Source organism: Trichoderma breve, chromosome 1 (assembly GCF_028502605.1).
Source record: "Trichoderma breve strain T069 chromosome 1, whole genome shotgun sequence".
NCBI lineage: Eukaryota > Fungi > Ascomycota > Sordariomycetes > Hypocreales > Hypocreaceae > Trichoderma > Trichoderma breve.
This window is the reverse complement of record NC_079232.1, coordinates 6891550-6912916: the sequence shown is the minus strand read 5'-3', so window position 1 is coordinate 6912916 and position 21367 is coordinate 6891550. Positions and strand designations below refer to the sequence as shown.

At 49.5% G+C, this 21367-nt stretch overlaps 6 protein-coding genes across 6 annotated transcripts; 2 read left to right on the top strand and 4 right to left on the bottom strand.

The window, feature by feature from the left end:
* Positions 1–314: 314 nt before the first annotated feature.
* Positions 315–2169, bottom strand: T069G_02016 (uncharacterized protein; the record flags this gene model as incomplete). The annotated part of the gene is made up of 3 exons (XM_056169226.1): positions 315–1207; positions 1322–1718; positions 1882–2169. 3 exons carry the CDS (start codon positions 2167–2169, stop codon positions 315–317), a joined length of 1578 nt encoding a protein of 525 aa, XP_056034542.1.
* Positions 2170–4467: 2298 nt separating this feature from the next.
* On the bottom strand, positions 4468–5844 carry T069G_02015 (uncharacterized protein; the record flags this gene model as incomplete). Its single annotated transcript, XM_056169225.1, has 1 exon — positions 4468–5844. One exon carries the CDS (start codon positions 5842–5844, stop codon positions 4468–4470), a length of 1377 nt encoding a protein of 458 aa, XP_056034541.1.
* A 1272-nt stretch (positions 5845–7116) lies between these two features.
* Positions 7117–8796, top strand: T069G_02014 (terpene synthase family, metal binding domain-containing protein; the record flags this gene model as incomplete). Its single annotated transcript, XM_056169224.1, has 9 exons — positions 7117–7256; positions 7343–7469; positions 7547–7565; positions 7610–7779; positions 7848–7860; positions 7917–8163; positions 8215–8260; positions 8321–8538; positions 8598–8796. 9 exons carry the CDS (start codon positions 7117–7119, stop codon positions 8794–8796), a joined length of 1179 nt encoding a protein of 392 aa, XP_056034540.1.
* A 4750-nt stretch (positions 8797–13546) lies between these two features.
* T069G_02013 (zinc finger protein domain-containing protein) lies at positions 13547–15274 on the top strand (the record flags this gene model as incomplete). Its single annotated transcript, XM_056169223.1, has 1 exon — positions 13547–15274. The coding sequence occupies one exon, from the start codon at positions 13547–13549 to the stop codon at positions 15272–15274; it is 1728 nt and encodes a 575-aa protein (XP_056034539.1).
* Positions 15275–16206: 932 nt separating this feature from the next.
* T069G_02012 (uncharacterized protein) lies at positions 16207–16687 on the bottom strand (the record flags this gene model as incomplete). The annotated part of the gene is made up of 2 exons (XM_056169222.1): positions 16207–16541; positions 16633–16687. The coding sequence occupies 2 exons, from the start codon at positions 16685–16687 to the stop codon at positions 16207–16209; spliced, it is 390 nt and encodes a 129-aa protein (XP_056034538.1).
* A 1367-nt stretch (positions 16688–18054) lies between these two features.
* On the bottom strand, positions 18055–18890 carry T069G_02011 (uncharacterized protein; the record flags this gene model as incomplete). The annotated part of the gene is made up of 2 exons (XM_056169221.1): positions 18055–18568; positions 18631–18890. The coding sequence occupies 2 exons, from the start codon at positions 18888–18890 to the stop codon at positions 18055–18057; spliced, it is 774 nt and encodes a 257-aa protein (XP_056034537.1).
* Positions 18891–21367: the final 2477 nt, after the last annotated feature.

Here is a 21367-nt window from a genome sequence, read left to right as displayed (position 1 = left end):
AGTCATTGCTATTCTTAAATTATCCCCCTCGTTGATGAAGACGAACCACGCATCTCACATCTCCCCTCCCTTCAACATCCAAGCCATTACAGCAAAACACATTATAAAAATTGTCGAGTGTAAAAATGAAAAGAAAAAAATCGCTAGTGCTTATTCAAAATCGTGTTGCTCTAATAAAGAGAGATCTTTACACAAGAGAGGTATATGTATATATAAACAAAAAAAAGAGGAACCACATAAAAAAAATGATAATAAGAGCGTTCGTTACACAGAATTTTCTCTTACTGTCGGCCATCAGCGCCGTTCCCCAAGAGTCACCTGCGCTCCACAGTCTCCGCAGGAAGTTCATAACTAAAATTCGTCGGCGGCAACTCATAAATCGTCGGCGGCTGCTCCATCTCCACCAGCGGCGAGGCCATGTTGGCCGGGTGCATGTTCATGTCGGGCGTGGCCTTCTTCACGGCGTCCGGTGAGTCGTACGGCGTCTGCGGGGTGTATGCCGGTGCTACGCTTCCGTCAGCCATGTAATACAAAGCCTGCTCGCTGGGAGAGTGGTATTGACCCAAGTTGATGGGCGGTTGCTCCTTGTCCGCCTCGGCGGCCATGGCGGCCGCTCGCTGTTTCCGGCGGCGGAGGAAGAAGAGGAGGCCGAGCAGACCGACGCCGATGGCTCCAACGCTGACGCCGATGCCGATGCCGGCCTTGGCTCCCCCGGAAAGTCCGGAGCTGGGTGCCTTGCTGTTGTCGTCTCCGGATCCGGAACCGTCGCCGTCGCTGCCGGAACCGCCTCCAGTAGAACCGGTCGAGGTTGGTAGCACCGTGTGATTGCTCCATGTGCCGTCGGAGCCTCGGTAGGCCTGGATGAGGCTGCTGTTTGAAACGTAGTAAACCCAAGCCTCGCTAGTAGCCTGGTTGTAAGTGACGGCCAGCTCGGCGTTTGCGTCGTCAGCCAAAGGCCACGCCGCTGCGGTCTGGTTGGGCATGTTTTGCCAGATAAAGTTGATGCTGGCGACCTCGTAGAGCCTCCTGTCGCTGCCGATATAAAAGGCAGTGCGAGTGTTGGACTTGTCGACGGCGGCGCCCAAGCCTCCGGGCTTGCCATTCCAGGCGGGAAGAGAGAACTTGGGCTTCACATCCGGGTCAATGCCGATCTTGGAGGGCGCCGTTTTGTTTGTGGGAGAATTCTCAATTGCCTCTGGGAACGCGGCTACAAGGGGAGGTCAGCGTGGGAGCCAGGACAAACGCTTTTGTTTGTAAAGCTTGGGAAACAATGAAAACAAAAGTGAAACGGATGAAACAAGCAGGACAAGAAAAGACATACTAATGTGCCAGGTGCCATCGGTGTTGTAGCGTGAGACCTCGACATCCTTGTCGTTCTTGGGGGAGATGACGGTGATGTTGTTGTTGCCGGAATGCAGCGAGGCCAGCGCCTGGCTAAACGTGGGATCCTGCGACACGGCGCCGTAGTAGTTCCAGTCCGTTTTGGTGGTGTAGGACAGCTGATGGACCTGGCTGTCCTTGTCGTGATAGTAGACTCGGTATCCGGCAGTGCTGCCCAACAGCTCGACGGAGAGGCCGGTGTTGGGGTGGATGTCTGTGACATTTGCCGTGTCCGAGATGGTGTACTCGCCGGCCTGGATAAAGGTGCCGGACTCGGGATCACAGTTGTAAAAGCCGTTCATGATTTTCCCATCGGCTGAGTGCCAGAAGACGGAGGCCTTTTGGTTAAAATGATTAGCAAATATCCCCCGACTGTCAGGCATCCATCACATGTATGCAGATCCTATTATCAGGACCCAATATTTGATGATATCTCTCTTCCCCCGCCATGATCGTCACACCCAAAAGAAAAAGTGAAAAAGAAAACATGTTTTTACTCACCACCACCTTCTGTGAATCCCACCAGCCCGTAGCCGCCATGCTGCCGCCCTTCTTGGGCTTGTTTCCAGTCTTCAGCACATTGGGGTTCGACGTGGGAAACAGCGGCGCCCCGTCAATCTGGGCATTGCAGTTGTTGACCCAGATATCGCCCGTCTTGGGATCCTGCGTGCCAATCTGGGCGCCCTTGTCAGGGCCCGGGTAAAAGGCGTACATGGACGTGCCGCTGACAGTGCCAATGAGGCTGCTGGCCGCCAGCGCAGCCACGCTCCAGCTCCTGGCCATGTTCATGATGATTATGATTATGGTGATGAGATGAGGTGAAAGTCGATACGATAACGGTAGCCCACAGCTCAAGCTCAAGCAAGCAACGGACCGCTTAGCTCAGCGTTCCCGCTCTCCGCTCAACAAGGTAGCAAGAGAGGAGGAGAAAGCGGATGGATTACCCAAAAGTATAAAACGAGTGAATCGAAGAGAAGATGGAGAAAGGAGAAGAAGAAGAAAAAAAGAGGAGCAAGAGGTAGGCGCGAGAGAGGAAGAAAGACTACGAGACCAGAGAAAAAACGCCCGTCAGATCCCCCGAAAAAGAGCGGTGCCACTAAACTGGGGCAAGCATCAGCATCAGCATCAGCATCAGAAGGGAAGAGAAAAAAAGGTGGGAGGCGATTCCAAAAGAACAGCTCGGCTAAAGAGAACGGTACGGTCTTCTATTAATAATGACTGGGGCATGCAACTTATACCCCAAAGCATACAAATCGCTGGCGTTGCCCGTTTCGGCGCGGGACCCCCAAGGCCAATCCGTCAGCCCTGTAAGAGTGAGTATCAATAACGGTCTACGAGGATGCCGTGCTGTGCTGGGCTGGGCTGTGATGGCTGGATGGTATCCTGGAATCCTGCTTGCCTGCAAGTATCCTGTATCCTGGAACCTATAATCCAACGTGATCAATCTAATTCGTATCCACCGCGCTGCCAGGCTGTGACCCCTGCAAGTTTGCCAGAGACAGGGGCTGAATGGATTGAGCCCTACTAGGCTAGCAGATTACGAGGCCCAGCTACGGAGGATATCATATTATAAGCTATGGTTCGTCCAACCACCCCTGGATCGCCGACCTGGCCTCGTTACTGCAAAGTCGTGGGAGCTTTAGCCCGAGTACGGTGGTTCGGGACAACAGTAGTGGTAATCCGTAGTGGGAGTTAGTCTCTGAAGCAGGCATTATCAGATGCTTTTTTCTTTTGTTCCTTACCTAGGTATGTTTCCGTTTTGCTCTCTGTCTGATTAAACAATCACTGACTAAACTCATATTACTGACTCAATCCCAATCCACAACCCACAACCCACACCATGTGCTTTATGGTTTGTGTTTTTGTTATTTTGTCATTTCATGCATATACGAGTAACGCCAGCGCATCCAAATAAAATAAAATAAAATAAAAAAGTATACATGCACATATGTAATCATAATTACCTTAATTAGCCTTGTTTACTTCTTTTTTTCCCTTTTTTATTCCCTGCTCTTCTCCGTACACCACTCGCACACCCTCAACAAAAAATTGAGGCTCTGTTTTGCCTAGCCCGGCCTCCAAATCTTTCCCTTGTCCCGCCACACCCGCCGCCTCTCTCCTTTTTTCTGCCGCTCTTTTTCCTCATTCTTGTCACACAATGAGACATTGCTGTCCTGCTAGTACTTTTGGTAGAACCAGTACGAGAGTATTCCATGCTCATGTGGCTTGTACACGCCACCTCTGTGGTACCGCACTCTCGCCCGCAAACAACGCCCAGCGTGCCGTATTCCGGTAGTCCCACGTACTCACCGGCGCGCAACAACCTTCTCCCGCGGATCGGCAAACGCTCTGTCAGATTTTAATGCGCTTTAGCGGCTGCGCCAAGCCCTGATTTTATTATTAGGACCCAAGCCACAGGCTACAGCAATCCATGACTAAGCCGGTCCGAGCCTAGTCAGCCCAACCAAAAGACCCAAACAGGAACTAGCCTGGAGCCCTATTCTAAATTGTTTTGTTTCTCCAGTCTCCAGGGTAGGCCAAGCCAGGGTAGTCTAGGGTAGTTTCAGGGCCCGCGAAGGATTCAACTGAACTACTGTAACTGAGATGCATCTGCTAGTGGCGCGACTGCCGCTCGCTGCGGTTGTTTCGTTCCCATCGCGTGGCTGCAAATTAAAAATAATCTACAATAAATACCTAGTAGTCGCCGACCCCCTTGGCTTCAGTTTCAGCTTCGTGTTCGCCATTTGTTCGGGCATATGCATGGAGGTGACTGGTATTTCCTATATCCGGTTGGGCTGAAGGAAGCCTGAGTCAGCTTTGGCCGCCCCCAGAGAGCCTCCTAAGCCTACCTACTTACCCGGCAACAGCCATTGTTTGTCTATTTTTTGTTCAAAAGAGGGAACTGTATTATTATTTTACTGCTGATTTTCATGTTGATCAGTTACCTAGTATCTATGCATGTTTTAGCCGTGAAATAAGCATATACTATCATTAATGTTGTGCTGAGTATGGGGTAATAATTAGCAACTAACAAAACAGCAACCCAACCCAACCAAAACACCAAAAGAGTCACACATCACATCACATCTACATCAAACCCAGTTTCAACATCCTCAATAATCCCAAAATCATCACCGATGCAATCCCCAGCCAAAACACACTTCCTACCACAAACACCGCAAGATAAAACGTCTCAACCGGCCTCTCAACAAACGAACCCACAAACAACCCTCGTCCACTCCCCTCCCTCTTAGTCATCTTATCCATCTCCGGCACATACTTGAAATCCATCTTCGATAACCTCCCTCCAAGCCCCTTCCTACTATTCACAATAGCATCATACAGCGTCATTCTGAAATATCGCACCACAGCCTCATCAGCACCCGGGATCCATTTCTGCGCCAGGGCCAGCACTCGCACAAACCAGCAATGACCCTTCCAACACGCATACGCCAGCATCCCAGGCCTCCCAAGACCTAGAGAATCGCTCAGGGCATCGCCGTTGAGGACGCGACTCCCAGCTTCGATGAAGCCCTCGGATATGTGAAACGGAGCCATGTCTTTCACCGTCTCCATGAGATTGTGCCCGATAATCAGCGAGTTCGCAGTGACGCTCCGTTCGTGAAGCAACAGGCTCTCCATGGTGGCTTTGGCCTGAGCCACGCTCGCAAAATACTCGGTGGGAGTCGCCAAAAGATAGCCAACGTAACGAAATAGGGCGATATAGTCTTCTTTTTCTTGCTCCGTTGGAAACACGCCCATCTGCGGCAGCTGAAACCACATCGGATTACACGAATACGTCGTGATGCTATGTATCGAGTCCAGAATATTCACAGGCACTCCGTACGTGGCCACATCGAAATAGTCGGGTCGAGTCTCCACCAGTCTGAGTATTCGCTCCCTCACCGCAGAATGAAGCAGACGAACTCGAATCGTCGTTGTGTGGCCTTGACCTCTCGGTTGAATCGACTCAAGACTCGACGTAACTTGCAAAAGATGCTGAAACGTTTCCAGCAGTCGACGGACCAGCACCTTTGGCGAGAAGCCCCCTGTTCGCATCAGGACCTCAATAACACCCGGCGCCGCAGAGTTCTCTCCAAAGAAAGCCTGTAGCAAAAAGCCCACCATATTCGCCGCAGCATAGCGGTAGAAGAATTTCTGTCCACGTTCAATCTGCTCCCAGTCCACCCACTCCGGCACCGTATGAAGCTCTCTCCAGAGCCTATCCAATGTCTCGTCTTCGGTGTGATGATCCCGGAGAACGGCATACATGTCGAAGCCACCGGGACAAAGCGTGGGCTTGACTGCTGCATCTCCCTTCAACTCCCTCGCAATCTGCTGCAGCTTCTTAACGGCATCGTGTCCCAGTGTGTCGTACTCGTGGCGCAGGGGATCGGTCTTTTCTCGAGGCAAATGAAGGTCTGTCCACTGAAATGTGTAGTTTCCCACCGTATGGAATGCCATGGCGGTGCTGACTTGGCGCTTGAACAGATTTCGAGAGATATCAACACGCAACTCTGGACTGCATGGGGGTCAAGGCCTTTTACGACACTCAAAGGTGGATGTTCTCGACGAGAAACATATATAAAGCATACCAGTCATTCATACACCACATTTCCAGACAACCCATTGATCCCCATTATGCCCTTACACTAACGAGTCGGAGCCAGCCAACAAACACATCAAGTACGCCCTCAAATGAGCTATACGTAGCTGAACTTCCCTCAAAGACCCAACACCACTGCCAACGTGCTGAAGATTTGCGTGCACGCAATACTTCTTCAGTGCATACAGAATGAACAATTTGCACTAATGTCATTCATACGCAGTACACAACGCATTGTCGACAAACCAACAACCCGATTCTCCCTCTTCGCCACCATCCCATGTCACAGCCAACAGACTTTCACCATCACAATACCGTCCAAACGTATTGCCAAAGCCTCTTCGGGCCACGCCGGTTCCATCCAATCTCCTTAGCGCCACCCGATCTCACGTTTCACCCACCCAACAGCCACCAACGTCTTTTCATTCCCTTTGCTCACCTGAGATGCCCGCGCGTCCAAATTGAAACCAAAGTCATTCAGTAATAAACATATAATGACTGGAAATCACGATGACTCTCCATACCTATTCAACTGAGACAGCACGTCATCCGTTATGCTCACATGTCACTCCGTGTCAACTTTTGGAATCAAGGCGCTCCTTGAGTTCGACCAACCAATACTGTGGGATAAAAAAAATATTCAAAAATCACGCGTAGATCCTCCGTGCATTCGTTGGCCGAAGCTTACCGCCACGTCTAGATGGAACAATGCTCGGTTTCCAACTTGTTTCCGGATATACCCTTTAATAAGATCCAAGGCGGTGATGATGGTTTCGAGGTTCCCGATCCATCCAACTAACCAATTCCGTAATGCCATCGTAGTAGGACAAGAAAATCAGCCCATATCTCCAAATATCCCCTTTGCCCGCTTTTCATTCGGGGCTTATTCGCAGTGACAGTCTATTGAGGAGCCATCCTAAGAATCGGCCCCTTTGGCTGGTGGTCCGTCCTCCTCTAGCATCATCCTGCTGCCCTGTTTGTGGACTTAGCGGTATGATTGATTCAGTTCATTGTAGTGCTGGAACGGAAAATATGTCATGATATATATAGCCCGTATGTCAAAGCTTTGTGAGCAGTCATCGTCATATACTCCTCCATAGTAATGAATTGCACAGCCAAAATCCATCGCCATGTCCAATATCAAAGCAGTGCAGCCAGAACAAATCACTGTCTCCTTACCTGACATGTTCCAAACCTTCCTCAAGCAAGCACCAGAAGTAAATCCTCATTATGAAGCTGTCAAAGTGGAGTCGGAAGAAGCACTGGGCAGGTAAATTTCAGCACCTTTTCCCCCTTCTTCTTTGGTCGTCGTATCACTCATCACCAGCATCCCACGTGCTGACAGTCTTGCAAAAGATTCTGCGCCTTTGGGCCGAAAATGAAAAAGAAGATTAACAAATGCGACTTCTCGTATTTCTGCGCCATTGCCGCTCCGCACGCTTCTCGATCGAGGTTTCGAACGTTGTGCGACTGGGGAAACTGGGTAAGCAAGAATCATAATGAGCCAAACAATTTGCCCCTAAAAGAGCTCTACTAATCGAGCATCATGACTCCCCACAGGTCTTTCCATACGATGACAGTAAGCTCGACCATCTCCCGATGACTGAAGTTACCTGACAACAGTCTTAGTGTTTGACAATGGACACCTACGCGATCGACCGGAAGAATCCCAGCTCGTAATGGAGAGCTTGATGATGCCCATGCTGAGTAGTGCTTCCAAGAAAGGCATCCGCACCAAGGGTCGCCTGCGGATTGTACAGTTCCACGATACTGTTGTCAAAAGAATGGCCATGGTATGTAAGCCCCGGTGCTGGATCGTATCAGTCTCCCCATCACCTCTACTAACAGATCATGTCACTAGAAATCACCCACCGGTACGATCCTCACTATCCACCATAACATCGCATCATATATTAACAGCCTCACTCAGGCGTCCAACGGAGATTTGCCCTCGCAATGCAAGGTTATTGCCGAGGCGCACTCGTGCAGATCGATAACCAGTTTTCCGGAAAACGCCCCACGCTCGAAGAAATCGCCATGATCCGCCGAGAGTCCGCGGGCTGCAGACCCCTATACCACCTGGTCGAATATGCGCATCGCCTCCAGGTGCCGGACGAGGTGTTTGACCATCCGGTCATTCAGGAGCTGGAAAACATCGGCATGGACATGGTAGCCATGTAAGATTCTGCCTAAATACTTGTACACGCCTGGCGTTCCATGTCTCACAGAATCATGCGCAGATCAAATGACATTCTGTCCTACCGCAAAGAACAAGTCAGCATCTAATCTCTCTCCCGTTCCCCTTTCATATGACAGAAGCTTACTCTCGGGCAGGCAGAGGGAGTGCCGCACAACATGGTCACGGCCTGTCGACTCAATGGACTATCGGCACAAGAAGCATTTGACAAGGTAGGCAAACTCCTTGAAGACCGCTACCGGCGTTGGGACAGGGCAGAGGCCTGTGTGCCGAGCTGGGGAGAGGAGGCCGACGTTCAGGTCCGAAAGTACATTGAGGGCATCAAATGCGTAGTCAGAGCCAATCTCAACTGGAGGTGAGAAGCAACTATGCGCTCATGGCGATCCGCATCTCGGGGGACTGACGTGTGAATAGTTTTAAATCCGAGCGTTACCTGGGCTCTAATCCCGACGTGGTTCGAGCGACTCGAAAGCTTCAAATTCTGGCGGATTCGCCGGCTATAGATGTGCAGCCACAGCTGTTTGACAGAACGCTTCTACTTGAGATTTCATTCTTGCTGGGTATTTGTTTTTCTTTGCGAATGATCTTCCCCTGGCAATTGTTTTTTGGTTAATACTTCGCACTGCGTGGGATTTTCTTTTTTTTTTTACTGGGATTTTTTCCCCCTCAATAATTGCCTGTACTTCATCCCTGCTCTTGCGAGAGAGAGTACAGCCCGTCCTATGGGGAATTGTTAGACAAGCGTAATTACTATACCATGTTATTTGTTATTCGAGAATCACAAATCAAGCCATTGTTTCGCAACTTGTGACCGAATGTATTTCGCAGTGAATAGGTTTTCGATCACTAATAAGATCGCTGCTGCTGCCGTTTTCGCGACGGACTTTTGATCACCGGGGCCGGCGAAATTGGCAAACCGGGTCTCGGTTCATCCACTTTGGTCCGCGGCTCCAGAAGCATATTTTGACAGGTCCGTGTGTTTTGACGTCTCGGAAAGTCCATTGCTGGAGTTCGCCGCTGTGCTTTGACCTCGAGGCGATCAAGCCCTCGCCCCTCCACGGGTTGTTCAAATCCCTGGAGGTGTAGGCGGTGTCGTTAACCTTGTCCGCCCTGTTCGCCCTGCCCGGTGGTTGTCAGGATATCGAGGACCGTGCTTGTCCAGGGGCGCCATGATTACATAGCCGTTTTTCATGGCGGCAATAAGGCGCGTGTGTAAATGTCCGATGCCAATGCCGGTCTTCTAGGCCCAACCGAACGCCGAATCAAGCCCCTGTCCTGTTGATGCTTTGCACATGAATGCGCCCCTCAAAAACGGCAAAGCACCAATGCCTCATACAGCGTCATATCTGTAGAGTTGATTTGAGGCTCTTTGTTCTGAAACGTCGCGTAAATGGTGGGATGCTGCCAGTTCAACGTGAACACGCAGGGGTGACCCATGCTGTGCCTGAACAGGGCTGTACCTGCATTCACAGGGCTGGCTCACTGAGAAATTTGGGGGCTAGAACAACGGTGACACGCGTCGATGAAACGCTGTTGGCCTGCCGCCGTTGGGTCTGTCGGGTGTGGGTGGGCGAGGAGGTGATTGGTTTGTTTGGCATTCCTTTAGTTTTCCTTGTCGACGTGCTGCTGTTAAGATTTCTACAGTATGCGTCGTAGGAAACACATATTTCTCGTTGAGTAGATCAGATGTGGTATCAACCTGTTGAGAATTGCTGTAATCAGACATGGTTGGTATCTTGTAGGGGACGACTCTTCAAAGCAGTTGAAGAAAAAGGCTGTGATACTTACCGTTGTGTATATACTGGCGTGTATATGGGTGGCTGACGTTTATTCTTCCTTTGTGTGAATCACAAAGAAACAAGTGAGGTTAAACGGCAGGGCGACATTAATGAAGATCATCTGTGGTACGGCAGAAATAAGTGCAACGAAGGTGGCGACGATAGGTGGTATCGGCGATGTCAAACTATCAAGAAGTTCGTTGATGCCTAGTATCCTAGGGTAGGCTAGAACATTAGTGTTGGCCCATTCCAAACGAGGATCCCTCACCAGCTCACCCTCGACCTGCTGGTGTCTTCTTGGAGTTTGTCCTGTTATCATCGAATGATGCGTGACACGTGTGGAATCTGTGCCATGTTGGCCTTTCTTGAACTGGGTAGCCGGCGGGCTAGACTAACGCAGAGGATATCCTGAGCACTGCTCCGGGGCATGGATCGTGTGGGGGAGAAGTCGACCTTTCGAGAAAGGAATTGGATTCTTTCTGGCTCTTGGGGCAGATTCTGCATGCTCCAATCAGGTTAGAAGACGTTGCAAAACGGTCAAATGGAATGGGCTCGATACTGCGTTGGCAGAGAGTTGCCAGTACCTTTGCTCCAAAACATCTTCCCTAGAGCTTCATATCAAAGCAATCGTCATTGGGTCGAGTTGTGCGACTGGCAGCATGTGAAAAGAACGATCGTGGTGATATCTATGCAACGCAGGTTAGTGGTCATCACATTGTGCCTCTGCTACGGATAGCTTATAGATGAACAAAAGGGCAGCACAGATCCAAGTGTTGTTGGCAAAGAGGATGGAATCATTGGACCGAATCAAATTGCGAGAGCAGGCTACAGAGGACTGGTATCTGGAAACGATGGAAAAGGCTTCCTCTGGCACCAAAGTGCTTGAAGCTGACGAAGTTGGTGGCCAGTGAAGATGAGGATGGGAGCATCTTGAAGAAATCGGTAGAGTATCGATGCGGGTTTCTTGATGTAGATGGAAGCGATGAAGGCGATGAAGGCGATTGAGAAATTCAAAGATGAGTGCAATGACGGAGAGTGTTCGGCGATTTCCAAAGGAAGGAATCAGACCGCCCAAGGACTGAGATTCTGCCGGGCAGGCGGTAGCGCAAGGCTGCCAAACATGATACTACCTGAGGTACCAACAAATAATTTCCCAAATAGAATAGAAAAATGTTCATATAGGAAATATTTTTGAAGTATTTGAAAATACATAAATGAATTTGACGTATATTTATGAATATCGCGCTATTTTGTGTGGTGTTTTATTCTCTATCCCTAATATGCTTAACATTGTTGGCCCCCGATATGAATACCAGCTTTTCAGGCAATGATAACCATTATTTTCATCGAAATATCAAATGATTAATAAGTAATTCGAAATACTGAGATATAGTGATGGTTTATTGATGCTGGATGTCAGCGACCTTATCGACAAGCTGAATGAACTTTTGGTGTGCTTGGTGACATCGTGACTGACCCGTGACCGCCTTCGCACCATCTCTCTTCTCCTCACGCAAACCTCTGCCCAGCACAATCCAGGCCACCCTTTTATCGTCGTCTCAACACTTCGTCCGCCAACTTCTCGGATTCTAGCGGCGGCGGCTTATCTCAACTGTCTGAGCCTCCTCTGTTGCCGACGATGGAATCATCACGCCGAACAAGGTTGTCCCCCGTAGGGCAGAGGTAAGGCGAACACGCCACCTTCGTCTACGCCCCCAAAGATCGGGTCACGATCGAACCAATGCGGCGGTGATCTACCTGAGACGTTGAAACAAAATAAATAACCTCTCACTAGTCTGGCCGAGAGTTCCAACAAGCGCCTACCGGTCAGTTCCCGCCCCATCCTCTTCTCTGCACTTCTGTCGTATTGCGCCCTGTCCCCGGACAGGTGATGCTTCATTGCTGCGAGTTGCACTCCCCCCGTTCACCCCCCTTTCTACCCCTCTCATTGGAGGGCCAAACACAAGCAAAAAGTACCTCAACTAATCGTCACAAACTTGTTCAGCCAGTTCACATCCTTGCGTCAGCTCCACCCAAAATACGTCACGCAGTCCACGGCCTCGTCCTTGTCCGATATGCACGATAGTTGACTAGGTGCTTGCATTCTCAACCTTTGATGGGCACGTTATATGCTCAAGAGCTGATGGACTCTTGAATCAAAAGAAGCAAACAGATTCGATACACTCAGCGCGCCCTGTTTCTAGCCAACCGGATGGCACCCTCTCTCCCTATGGTTTGGCATTCCCCCTTTTAGGCACTACTCGATCTACGATTGCGTAGAGAAACTGGGTCTGGGTCCGATTTTCCGAGGGAGGCAGTCCAATGGCACTCCCTCTAGCAAGATAGGCTTTAATCTTTTGCCTTTCCTGGTATTCAATCTCCACCAACAGACGGGCCTCGGCAGTGATTATTTCAGTGAGCCAACGAAAAGCAACGTGACAGTAGACCTCCTTATTTCGACGCAAGTCGAACTGTATAAGTCAATGGACGGATTGTCGCTGGCATAGGTAGGTACGCGGGCAGTAGTCTACCTGGCACGCCGATCTTCAGACCATTCCGACGTTGGAACATGGAGGCTGACTACGGTTGCAGTCATATATTCGTCACATCTTGGTACAAGGCTGCTCATCCTCGTTCATCTACGACCCAGCATATGGCCAAAAGCTGTCCGAATATTAAAATAGCCCCATGAAGTCAAGCCGTTTGATGCAGCTCCCTGTTCATTATCTTTATCTAGCGGAACAACGAGACTTATTGAAACTCAATATCAGCCCAGAGATGGCGCATCGGGGCATATCTCTCGGCAAAGCTCGTCTACAGCATGAGGTAAGCCGGCCACCAGGGACTTTGCCGGAGCCGCCACGAACACAGTAACTTCTGGTATGATCTGATGAGCCGACCCCTCTCCAGTACTAGAACATCTGCCATCAGGAGCTCGGCGATGTGCCGGTTACAGCACATGTCCTAGTGCCGACAGATTCCTGGCGATATGCTGGACGATGGCTCGACTATACATGTTACTATACGACCGCACGCGTCGATAGCTCTTTGATGGACGCCATAGTAGTAGTCATGACAATTGAAATGGGTCAACATTAGAGACATAAAAAAGCTATGGGGATGAACCTCAACTTACAGACAGCTGGACAAATGAATACCAGGCCATCTTTCTCTGACGCCTTCGATACTGTGCTTGGCGCGCTCTCCAAAGCAAGGAGTGAAGTATATCGCCTGTACTTGCATAAAACTCTAACAGCCTCATGGGCCCGTCTTCTTCGCGGAACAAGGTTCTCGCCCTCACACAACAAATTTCCCGAGTCCAGATGTGAGGGGTATGACGAGCTGGCTCAAGCACGACGGCTGCTGATCTCTGTGAAGTTCGTGCTCGACTGAGTAGCGCCATCGCCATTGGTCATTGTGAAGTTTGGTGTGCTCGACTGAGTAGTGCCATCGCCATTCGTCTATAAATAGGCAGTCTCCCCCCTACATCGGCTTGCATCTTTTCATCTGACTTTCATCCAAGTCTTCAACTTGGATTCAGCTCAGGTTCGCTTATCCTTTAGCCGTCGTGGTCAAGACATCAAGATGTATAGGTCAAGCCTCACCCCTCCAGGTACTCATGCTAACATGGACACTCCAGTCGCACACCACTTCGAGATGACTCCTCCTAGCATCAAGCTAAGTCCCCTCCAGGCCTTCTGTCGCCCTGGTGACCATGACAAAGCCGAAGTGCATGACTGTCCTTGGGATGTGGAGCATTTCCCAGAATGGCTTCAGGTCTCGTCATTTTATCAAGACAAAAAGCCAAAGAGCCCAGAGGCAAGCACTGTGAAGAAGGAGGACAAGGGAAAAAAGAAGGGCAAAGGAAGAAAGAAAGGCAAGGGAAAAAAGAAGGGCAAAGGAAAAAAGAAGGACAAAGGAAAAAATCCTATGCCACAGTGTACCCCAATCGTCGGCACATCTTGCTATAACCCCCATAGTTCAAGCGTCGATTCCGAGTCTTCTTCATCCGGTACATCAGGCAGCATGATGCACGCCGGCACCTTCATGTGGCCGAGACTATGGGCAACCACTTCCGAGGCATCTACTCCGAGTGAGAGTTCAAGCACTCCGAGTGAGTATTCAAGCACTTCGAGTGAGAGTTCAATCACTCCGAGTGATAGTCCAAACACTCCGAGCGGGAGCCGAAATCCTTCACCGTCGCCTATGCTCCCGGCCAGCGATCCCGCGCCAATTTTCCCGCTTGCACAGGCAGTCAATCTAGGTGGAGGGTATAAACCAGCCGGTTCTGACAAGCGATTCCCCTATGGGCGTGCTTTCCGAGGAGTAGGAGGCTGGTGGTACTATCAAGTGCCCACTTTCGATCTTCCCATACGGCTTCATCCAAGATATGCCACTGGCTTTGGCAGGCCATCCTTTCCGTTTCCGAGCCCGCACCAGCCGCCCATACCACGGGGAATGAATAAAGCATCGGTTTTCAAAGAAATGCATCAGCACATATTTGAAATCTTTCAGGGATGGAAATTTACTGCCGTCGAAGTCGCACGATATCCCTACGTCAACACAAATGAGGCAATTCCTTTCGGCGGGCTTCCATCGTGGGAGTATAGAATTGAGACAATATGCTATCTTCCAGCAAAAGACGATGGCACCGAGGGAATTCCGCCACTTCCACTATCGGTTCCAAATGTGCCGATTTTGGATTTGGATCAGCACATCGTGGGTAACTATGTGCCCCATATTAACGCCTGCAGAGCCGATACCTACAGATACTGCTCCGTGCATCTCTATTTCAGTTCGATGCAGGGCAGAGGCGACGCCAAGTGCTTCTCATATCACAACGACAAGATGTATTTCAACCAAATGATAGAGCTACAGCTGGACGTTGAGTCGTTGGCCCGTAGAGTGGCCGTTGCTCTGGCGCTTCTGCATTGGGTCGCCTGCATCGACGCCCGTGGAGTCCAATTTTTCCTGTTTAGCTCATGGAAGAGCGTTAAGAGCCAACTCTCACAAGCTGGTTCTCTCCCTCAAGGCCACACCATACTCCGGGTCGGTCACTTTGAGAAAGCCCGGACAATCGAAATGAATGAAGACGGCGTGCAGTTGGCTGTGGAAGCTGTGAAGCAGAGCTACTACATCCCAAGACCGAATCAGAGGCTGTCGATCCAGAAGCGGACGTGGGACGCTTTTGTCTCCAGCTACATTGCGGCCTCGGATTATATTCTGAGACAGAGGGGAGAGAGACTACGTTTGTCGCGCTGCTTTATTAACCAGGTAATGAACGAGGAGCGGGATTGGTGGCGCCTAAGCTGAGCGTTCCATCCTATTCCGTGCCTTGGTATGAGGAGCGAACGCGATGATTGGGATATTCCGTTCTACAAGGTGGCCGAGATGGTGGTAATGGAGGAGGGCGGCTTATACCATCGAGGTACACAGACTTGTTACAAGAGTAGGGTGCTGACTAAGACTTTTGGTTACGGGGACAGGGACAAGTAGTAGAACGGAATAAATAAATGGCGTTTCGAAAAGTACCGCCGTGCAGCACGTAAGATAGTGACCTGAGAGTTGATTTAAAGTGAAGTGTTGGTGGACCCTAGTCCGCTCGATCCGCTAATGGCGGCGTCTCGGATCTCGGATCTCGTTGAATCTCAGCCCTATGGAGCGAGGGATGACATAATCGGAGCTGGCAAAGGGGATCAGAATGCCAATGTGATGGTGGAAATGGGCCTTATCAATGGGAGTATTTTAAACTTTGGAGTACTCGTGATGTTTCGTATTTATTTAGTGGGACGTGGTGGTTTCACCTCCGAGTACCTGCCTATACCCAATCCTATATGAGCTCAGTAGACAATGATGAGAGTCAATGTACTGTAGATACTGCACAGGTAGACAAGAATAGATTGATGAAAGGGAATACAATTGTGGACAAAGGGGGGATTGCTCCCAACAAAATGGACAAAATGACCCGCAATTGAAGATTTAAATGAAACGAATGGCGTAGAGCCTTGAATTGGTGATGATCTCAGTTTGTGGTGTTTTATTAGGCTCAATGTGGTGTGTGCTTTGAGACTCCTTGGATGTTTTTGATACACGCCATTCTACGTACAATCACCATCACTTTCATCACTGGTCGTGGCTTCATATGTGCGAATATGGGCTAATAATGCGTGAGTTCTCAAAACTCAGTGCTGATACAGCAGATTATTATTATTATAAAATTATATCAATCATCCGAGATGACTCAATCACAGCTCATCATCCTTATCGCACTTCTTGACCTCATAATCCACAGTCTCATTGCCCTGCCCCCAAATCTTGGGCTTGAAATCGAGATACACAATCTCGTTCTTCTCAGGCTTCCACTCGCCGTTGGTATCCCGGTAGTACACAATCTCGCCACTCCCGGCGTCTTTAACCTCCACCGTTGTGTGAGCGAGCGCCCCGTTTGTCGACCACTCGAACCGGTAGCATGAACCTTCCTTGACGGGGAACGGCTTGGTGCAGCGAATGTTTCCGTCGCTATCGATGCATTTTTCAACGGCGAAGTCGAGTACGTGGCCTTTGGAGACGGTATCGCCAGCTAGAAATGATGCGTTAGATGGAGGTAATTTTTCATTAAGTTTCATTTTTGTTGAGAAAAGAAGGGGGGAAATGATGGGAATCCGTCGTACATGATGCGATGCTGGCGAGAGCAAGGCCGGCGGCTGTAAGCTTTTGGATATACATGGCGTGGGAGTAGTAATTGTAAAGTATGGAAATTAAGATATAATCAAAGTTGAGGCTGTTCGTATAGGGTACTGATAAAGGAAACAGAATTGGATAATTTCATGACAAAATGAGGCGAGGCCGTATCTATCTTATAATAAACATTAGGTTTCTTGGAATTATCGTCGCATCATCGATGACGCGGGCTGTGGAGCTTTTGCTCCAAACCTTACAGCGCATGAGTTACAGGGGCTGCAGGGTGGCCAATTGCCCGCAAACGTTCTGTATTACAGCGCCCCGACGGGGTTCGCAGCGCGTCGTGCACCTTGATGTCCGCTACGAAAGCAGCCGAGGTTGTTATCAGTGGTTGATAATGCACCTGGAGAAGCGCAACATCAATTTTGGGCATCACAATCAATATTGATATAGCCTCAATGTTTTTCGATCATCTTCCTATTTGGATGAAACATTGTGGGTTACATAGACATCACGGCTGCTGTACCCCTTGCATGTAAATTGGTAATTGAGTTCTTGGCCGCTTGTGATGATGCGGACATGACCGGGTTAGACCTTGGATGCCTGGAAATTTGACGTCAGAATGTCGCATTCCAGTATCACCAATTCCGGCCACGGAAAAACGTAGCGGCGTTGCAACACCGAGTTGAATCTCACGAAGATGGAAGTAAATAAAACTGATTCAAGGCAATGCCCCTGATGTAGTGAGAAATTTAGCGGAGTGCAAAGGAGTGTACTTCACTCAGCTTCACAGTGACTGCCTCATGCATCTCACTCGTCGGTTCGTTCCGAAGCCGTGCACAATCCAGATAACCTCATCTTCAATGATGACATGATCCAAGCGCTGCGTGCATGAAATAGTTTCCAGGTTAATCATTAACCTCTGAGAATTATATGAGATGCATTCATAAATTCATGTAATTTCATGTCATTGACCCTTTGCTCGTCGCTCAAGATGAGCATCGACAGGCGATGGAAGTTCTTGCCTTGGTTCACGATGCTGACTAACGCGCCTCCCCAAAACAATTCGCTTAACAGCTGTAAACGAGGATTATACCTGAGGCAGAACACACAACATTGGCAAGAACACATTTGTTTTCAGATTTTGTCTTTTCTTTTCCTCTTCATCGTCTTTCTACAAATTACTAGGTGTTTCATTGCCATACAGCGCAGAAACAGTCGCATGTTCAACATGGCTCGAACGACGCGCTCTTCCTGTCTCTTCATCTGTCTGTCCGCTATACACATCCATCTATGGTTTGTCAAAGTCATGTTCCAATCCAACTCCTTTAACGCCAATATTTGCACGCTGCTAACCATGTGCCTAGAATCCAGGCAACTCCGTGACCAAAAGATGAGACCCTCTGCCTCCTTCACGCATTATCGAGGCCAACCAACTGCTTCATCGCAACGTTCTTGATGATCCTCAGACCTCCATTCAGCGTCACCATGTCAACGTTCCCACTTCGTAGCTGAGCTTCATACTTCCCCAATGCCATTCCAACCAGAAACCGTCCCATTGGCTCGCTCGGGCAATGCAGCCACTTGGCGCCCACTTCAATCGGCTTTCTCAACAACATCTTGGTGCCGTCGATAAAGAGACCCTGGTTCTGAAGGTAGGGCCGAATTGCTGCATGATCTTTACCGTCGACGAAGCCAGGTCCTACGGCATCTGCCAACAGACGCGGGTTGGTGATGCGCATCTGAGACAAGGCAAGTTCAACCTCGCCCTTTGTTTTGCCGTACAGGTTTGTAAATCGACCTGGCGTCTGCGTTGAGCCTTGACCGGATACAAAAATGAACCGGAATGGGTCATTATTTGGGGGAAGCGTGGAGAACGCTTCGGCACTTGCAAGAGGATAGTCTTTTGTGATCTTTATAAACTCCCTGTGTGACAAGGTCAGTTAGTTCCAGCTTCTGACATGGGCTAAGCAACGCGGCCAGCATACTCTTTCGAGACCTTGGTTTGGCTAACTCCCAGGGCCCAAACTGCACCAGTCGCGCCTTGAAGCTTGCTGAGAACTTCTGAATCGTATTTCGAAAAGTCTTTGTGAATGATGACATTGACCCGGGGGTCTTTGGCGTCTTCAGCCATTGCGACTGGTCTGCGGCTGAGAATCGAGATTTTTGTCACCTCGGTCATTTTGAGCATGGCGTCGAGAACACTCGAGCCGATGAGCCCAGTGGCACCGGTAAGAATGAGATGCATCGTGGAATATTTATCGCGGATAGCTTTTGATGGCTAATGTTCTGGTTGCCCTTTAGACAAAGTCGGATAGCTCAATAAGACGATACAGCGATCGGTCGACGAAGCACAGGTTGAATTCGGGTTCACAATGAAGAGAACTCAATATGAGCCTGAAGGACTGGAGTTGCGACAGAGAGGAATGCTTTGAATTGATGTCGTCTCCCATCTGGCGTCTTCAGTGTCATTTATATCAATTGATCGTATGCCCAAATCGGACTACGACAGCTGACATTTTATTTCCTGATTGGGTGTACGACGAAACTCCACCCTTTCCCGCCAACTCTATCTAACGAGTCTCTTGAATCAGTCAGCCAGTTTCCGCGCACGTGGCATTAGCTCGTCAGCGATGTTCCGAAGAATCGATATGGCATGAACTTGCAATGAGAGTGTTGTCAATGCCTTTGCATCGAACTTGGGTATGTGACGCATTTATTCGTTTTGCTGTATCCTGGATAACACTCTCAGCAGTGGCCCGGAAAAGCCCATTCGACCCTGGACCGAACAACCAAGTAAGCTGGCGGTTTTGGCTGCATCACGAGAGCAGTCAAACGCTACACTCTGTCCTGCACTGCAGCAAATGATTGAATAATCGTTGATGAGCCGGAAGATTTAGGCCTATCTTTGTGTCTTGAGTGCTCGGCTGCAATCGTGCCGGCATCTCTTTTCCGTCTCACCTTACATGTCGCCTCTGTGAATCAGCTCCAGGACACAACGTCTGTGATGCGACCCTGGATCGACACACCACTCCCGTGCTTGAGCAGTAGCCTAATTTGCCCTGCATCTTACCGTTTTCCAGCTTCGATAGAGACTGCCGAATGTGCATTAGCCAGGGGTTCGCTCCGGATTCCGATCCGCGTAGTTTCCGGCGGCTGCATTGGTGAGCGTCCAGTAGAAGAAGGCTACTGCGGCATTAGACCATCTCTGATTTGAACTCAACTATCCCGCTCTATGCCGTCATGGGTGTTGTGAGAAGCTATTAACCTTTGATTAGCACAATACTTTCTCGCAGTACCACGTAACTGTGGTTTGCTTCAGCTACAACCTCAGCTCAATGAGGTGCGGGCTACAACACGTCCGTACAGACGGCGTACCTGTACGCGACATGATGCTCCCGACGGCAGGTATGTTACAGATCTGGCTCTTCACAGCCTACGGTCGCTGAATGAATTACGAAACAGTCAGATGATCACTATACATTTCGATCAACGCTCTTTCGACAGGGATTTTAGGTATGCGAAGGACTTAACAGTGAGCGTAGCACTCGCAATGTGCGGCTGGTCATATATGCACCATGGTGAGAGATCATGACGACTCGAAACCTGGCTCTACTAAATTGCTGATAGCCAAGTTCTGCTGACGACAGCAACAATTGTTCGACATTTTTTGTGCCCAAGTGCAATATACTCCCTGTTTGTTTGGGCAACAATCCTCAGGAATCATCGCTAAGGCCTGGCTCGAGTATGTCGTCGCAGCAATGGAAAAATTAATCCTCCCACATGAGAACAACACATGTGGCGCTCAATGGCTCAGTTTGTGCAGGCATCTTCTGTGAATTTACTAACCTCGCGCTCTCTCGATCGCGCTGCTGGCAACGTTGTCTCTTGGATAGCCAAGCCGGATGTTCTTCAAACAAGAGGTTTACATCAGATGGATCTGTCAGTGTTTTATTTGTTACTTCTTGCCCCTAAAGAATTACTCGATTCACTGACTGGATGTTACAGAATAACTGCACCTCGTGTAACTTGTCGGTTGTGTAGCTACGAACGGTCGCAATCTTGAAAAGCATAAGTATTCACTCCAACTCTACACGAGGGCAGAAGGAACATTGCATTCTACAATTTTCGGCTCAGCTCACTTGTTTCAAGAGATTGAAACAAATTGAACCTTGCCCGGGTTCGTCCGGGTAGGCACTGTACCAATGGTTTGTGGAGTTGTGGCGTTGGCTGTGTCTATACCGATGGCACATTGAGTGCTCTTGTTTCTTACTTTATACTTTCAGAATCATCACGCAACAGGCTCCAAACATATCACAGCCTTGGAAGATGACACATCTGGCGCCAATGACAGCAATCAACGTTTACTGATAATTCGAAGTGTGCAAAAGCCACATCTTGGTCAGACAGGTAGTCGACTCTGAACTCTCACAACTCTGCAACTAATCAGGACCCAAGCAGAGGAAACAGGCCGCCACTTTGGGGGGCTTACATATGCTTCATTGGTCTAAGTGCATTGTGGTTCGCCCTAGTGCCTCATCCCCTGCTCGTGTCTACCTGTTCGTCAGAGCCCCCAAGCCGTTCGTGAGCTCAGATCCCAAGCTAAGAAAGGCAAGTGCTTGAAATCAACCCATCCCGAATTACCGGCCTCAGGGCCGAGGTGCCTTGGCCTTGGCTAACCAAGCCTGCCGAGGCCGCCTAGACAATCCGGAGGCTTTTGAGCAT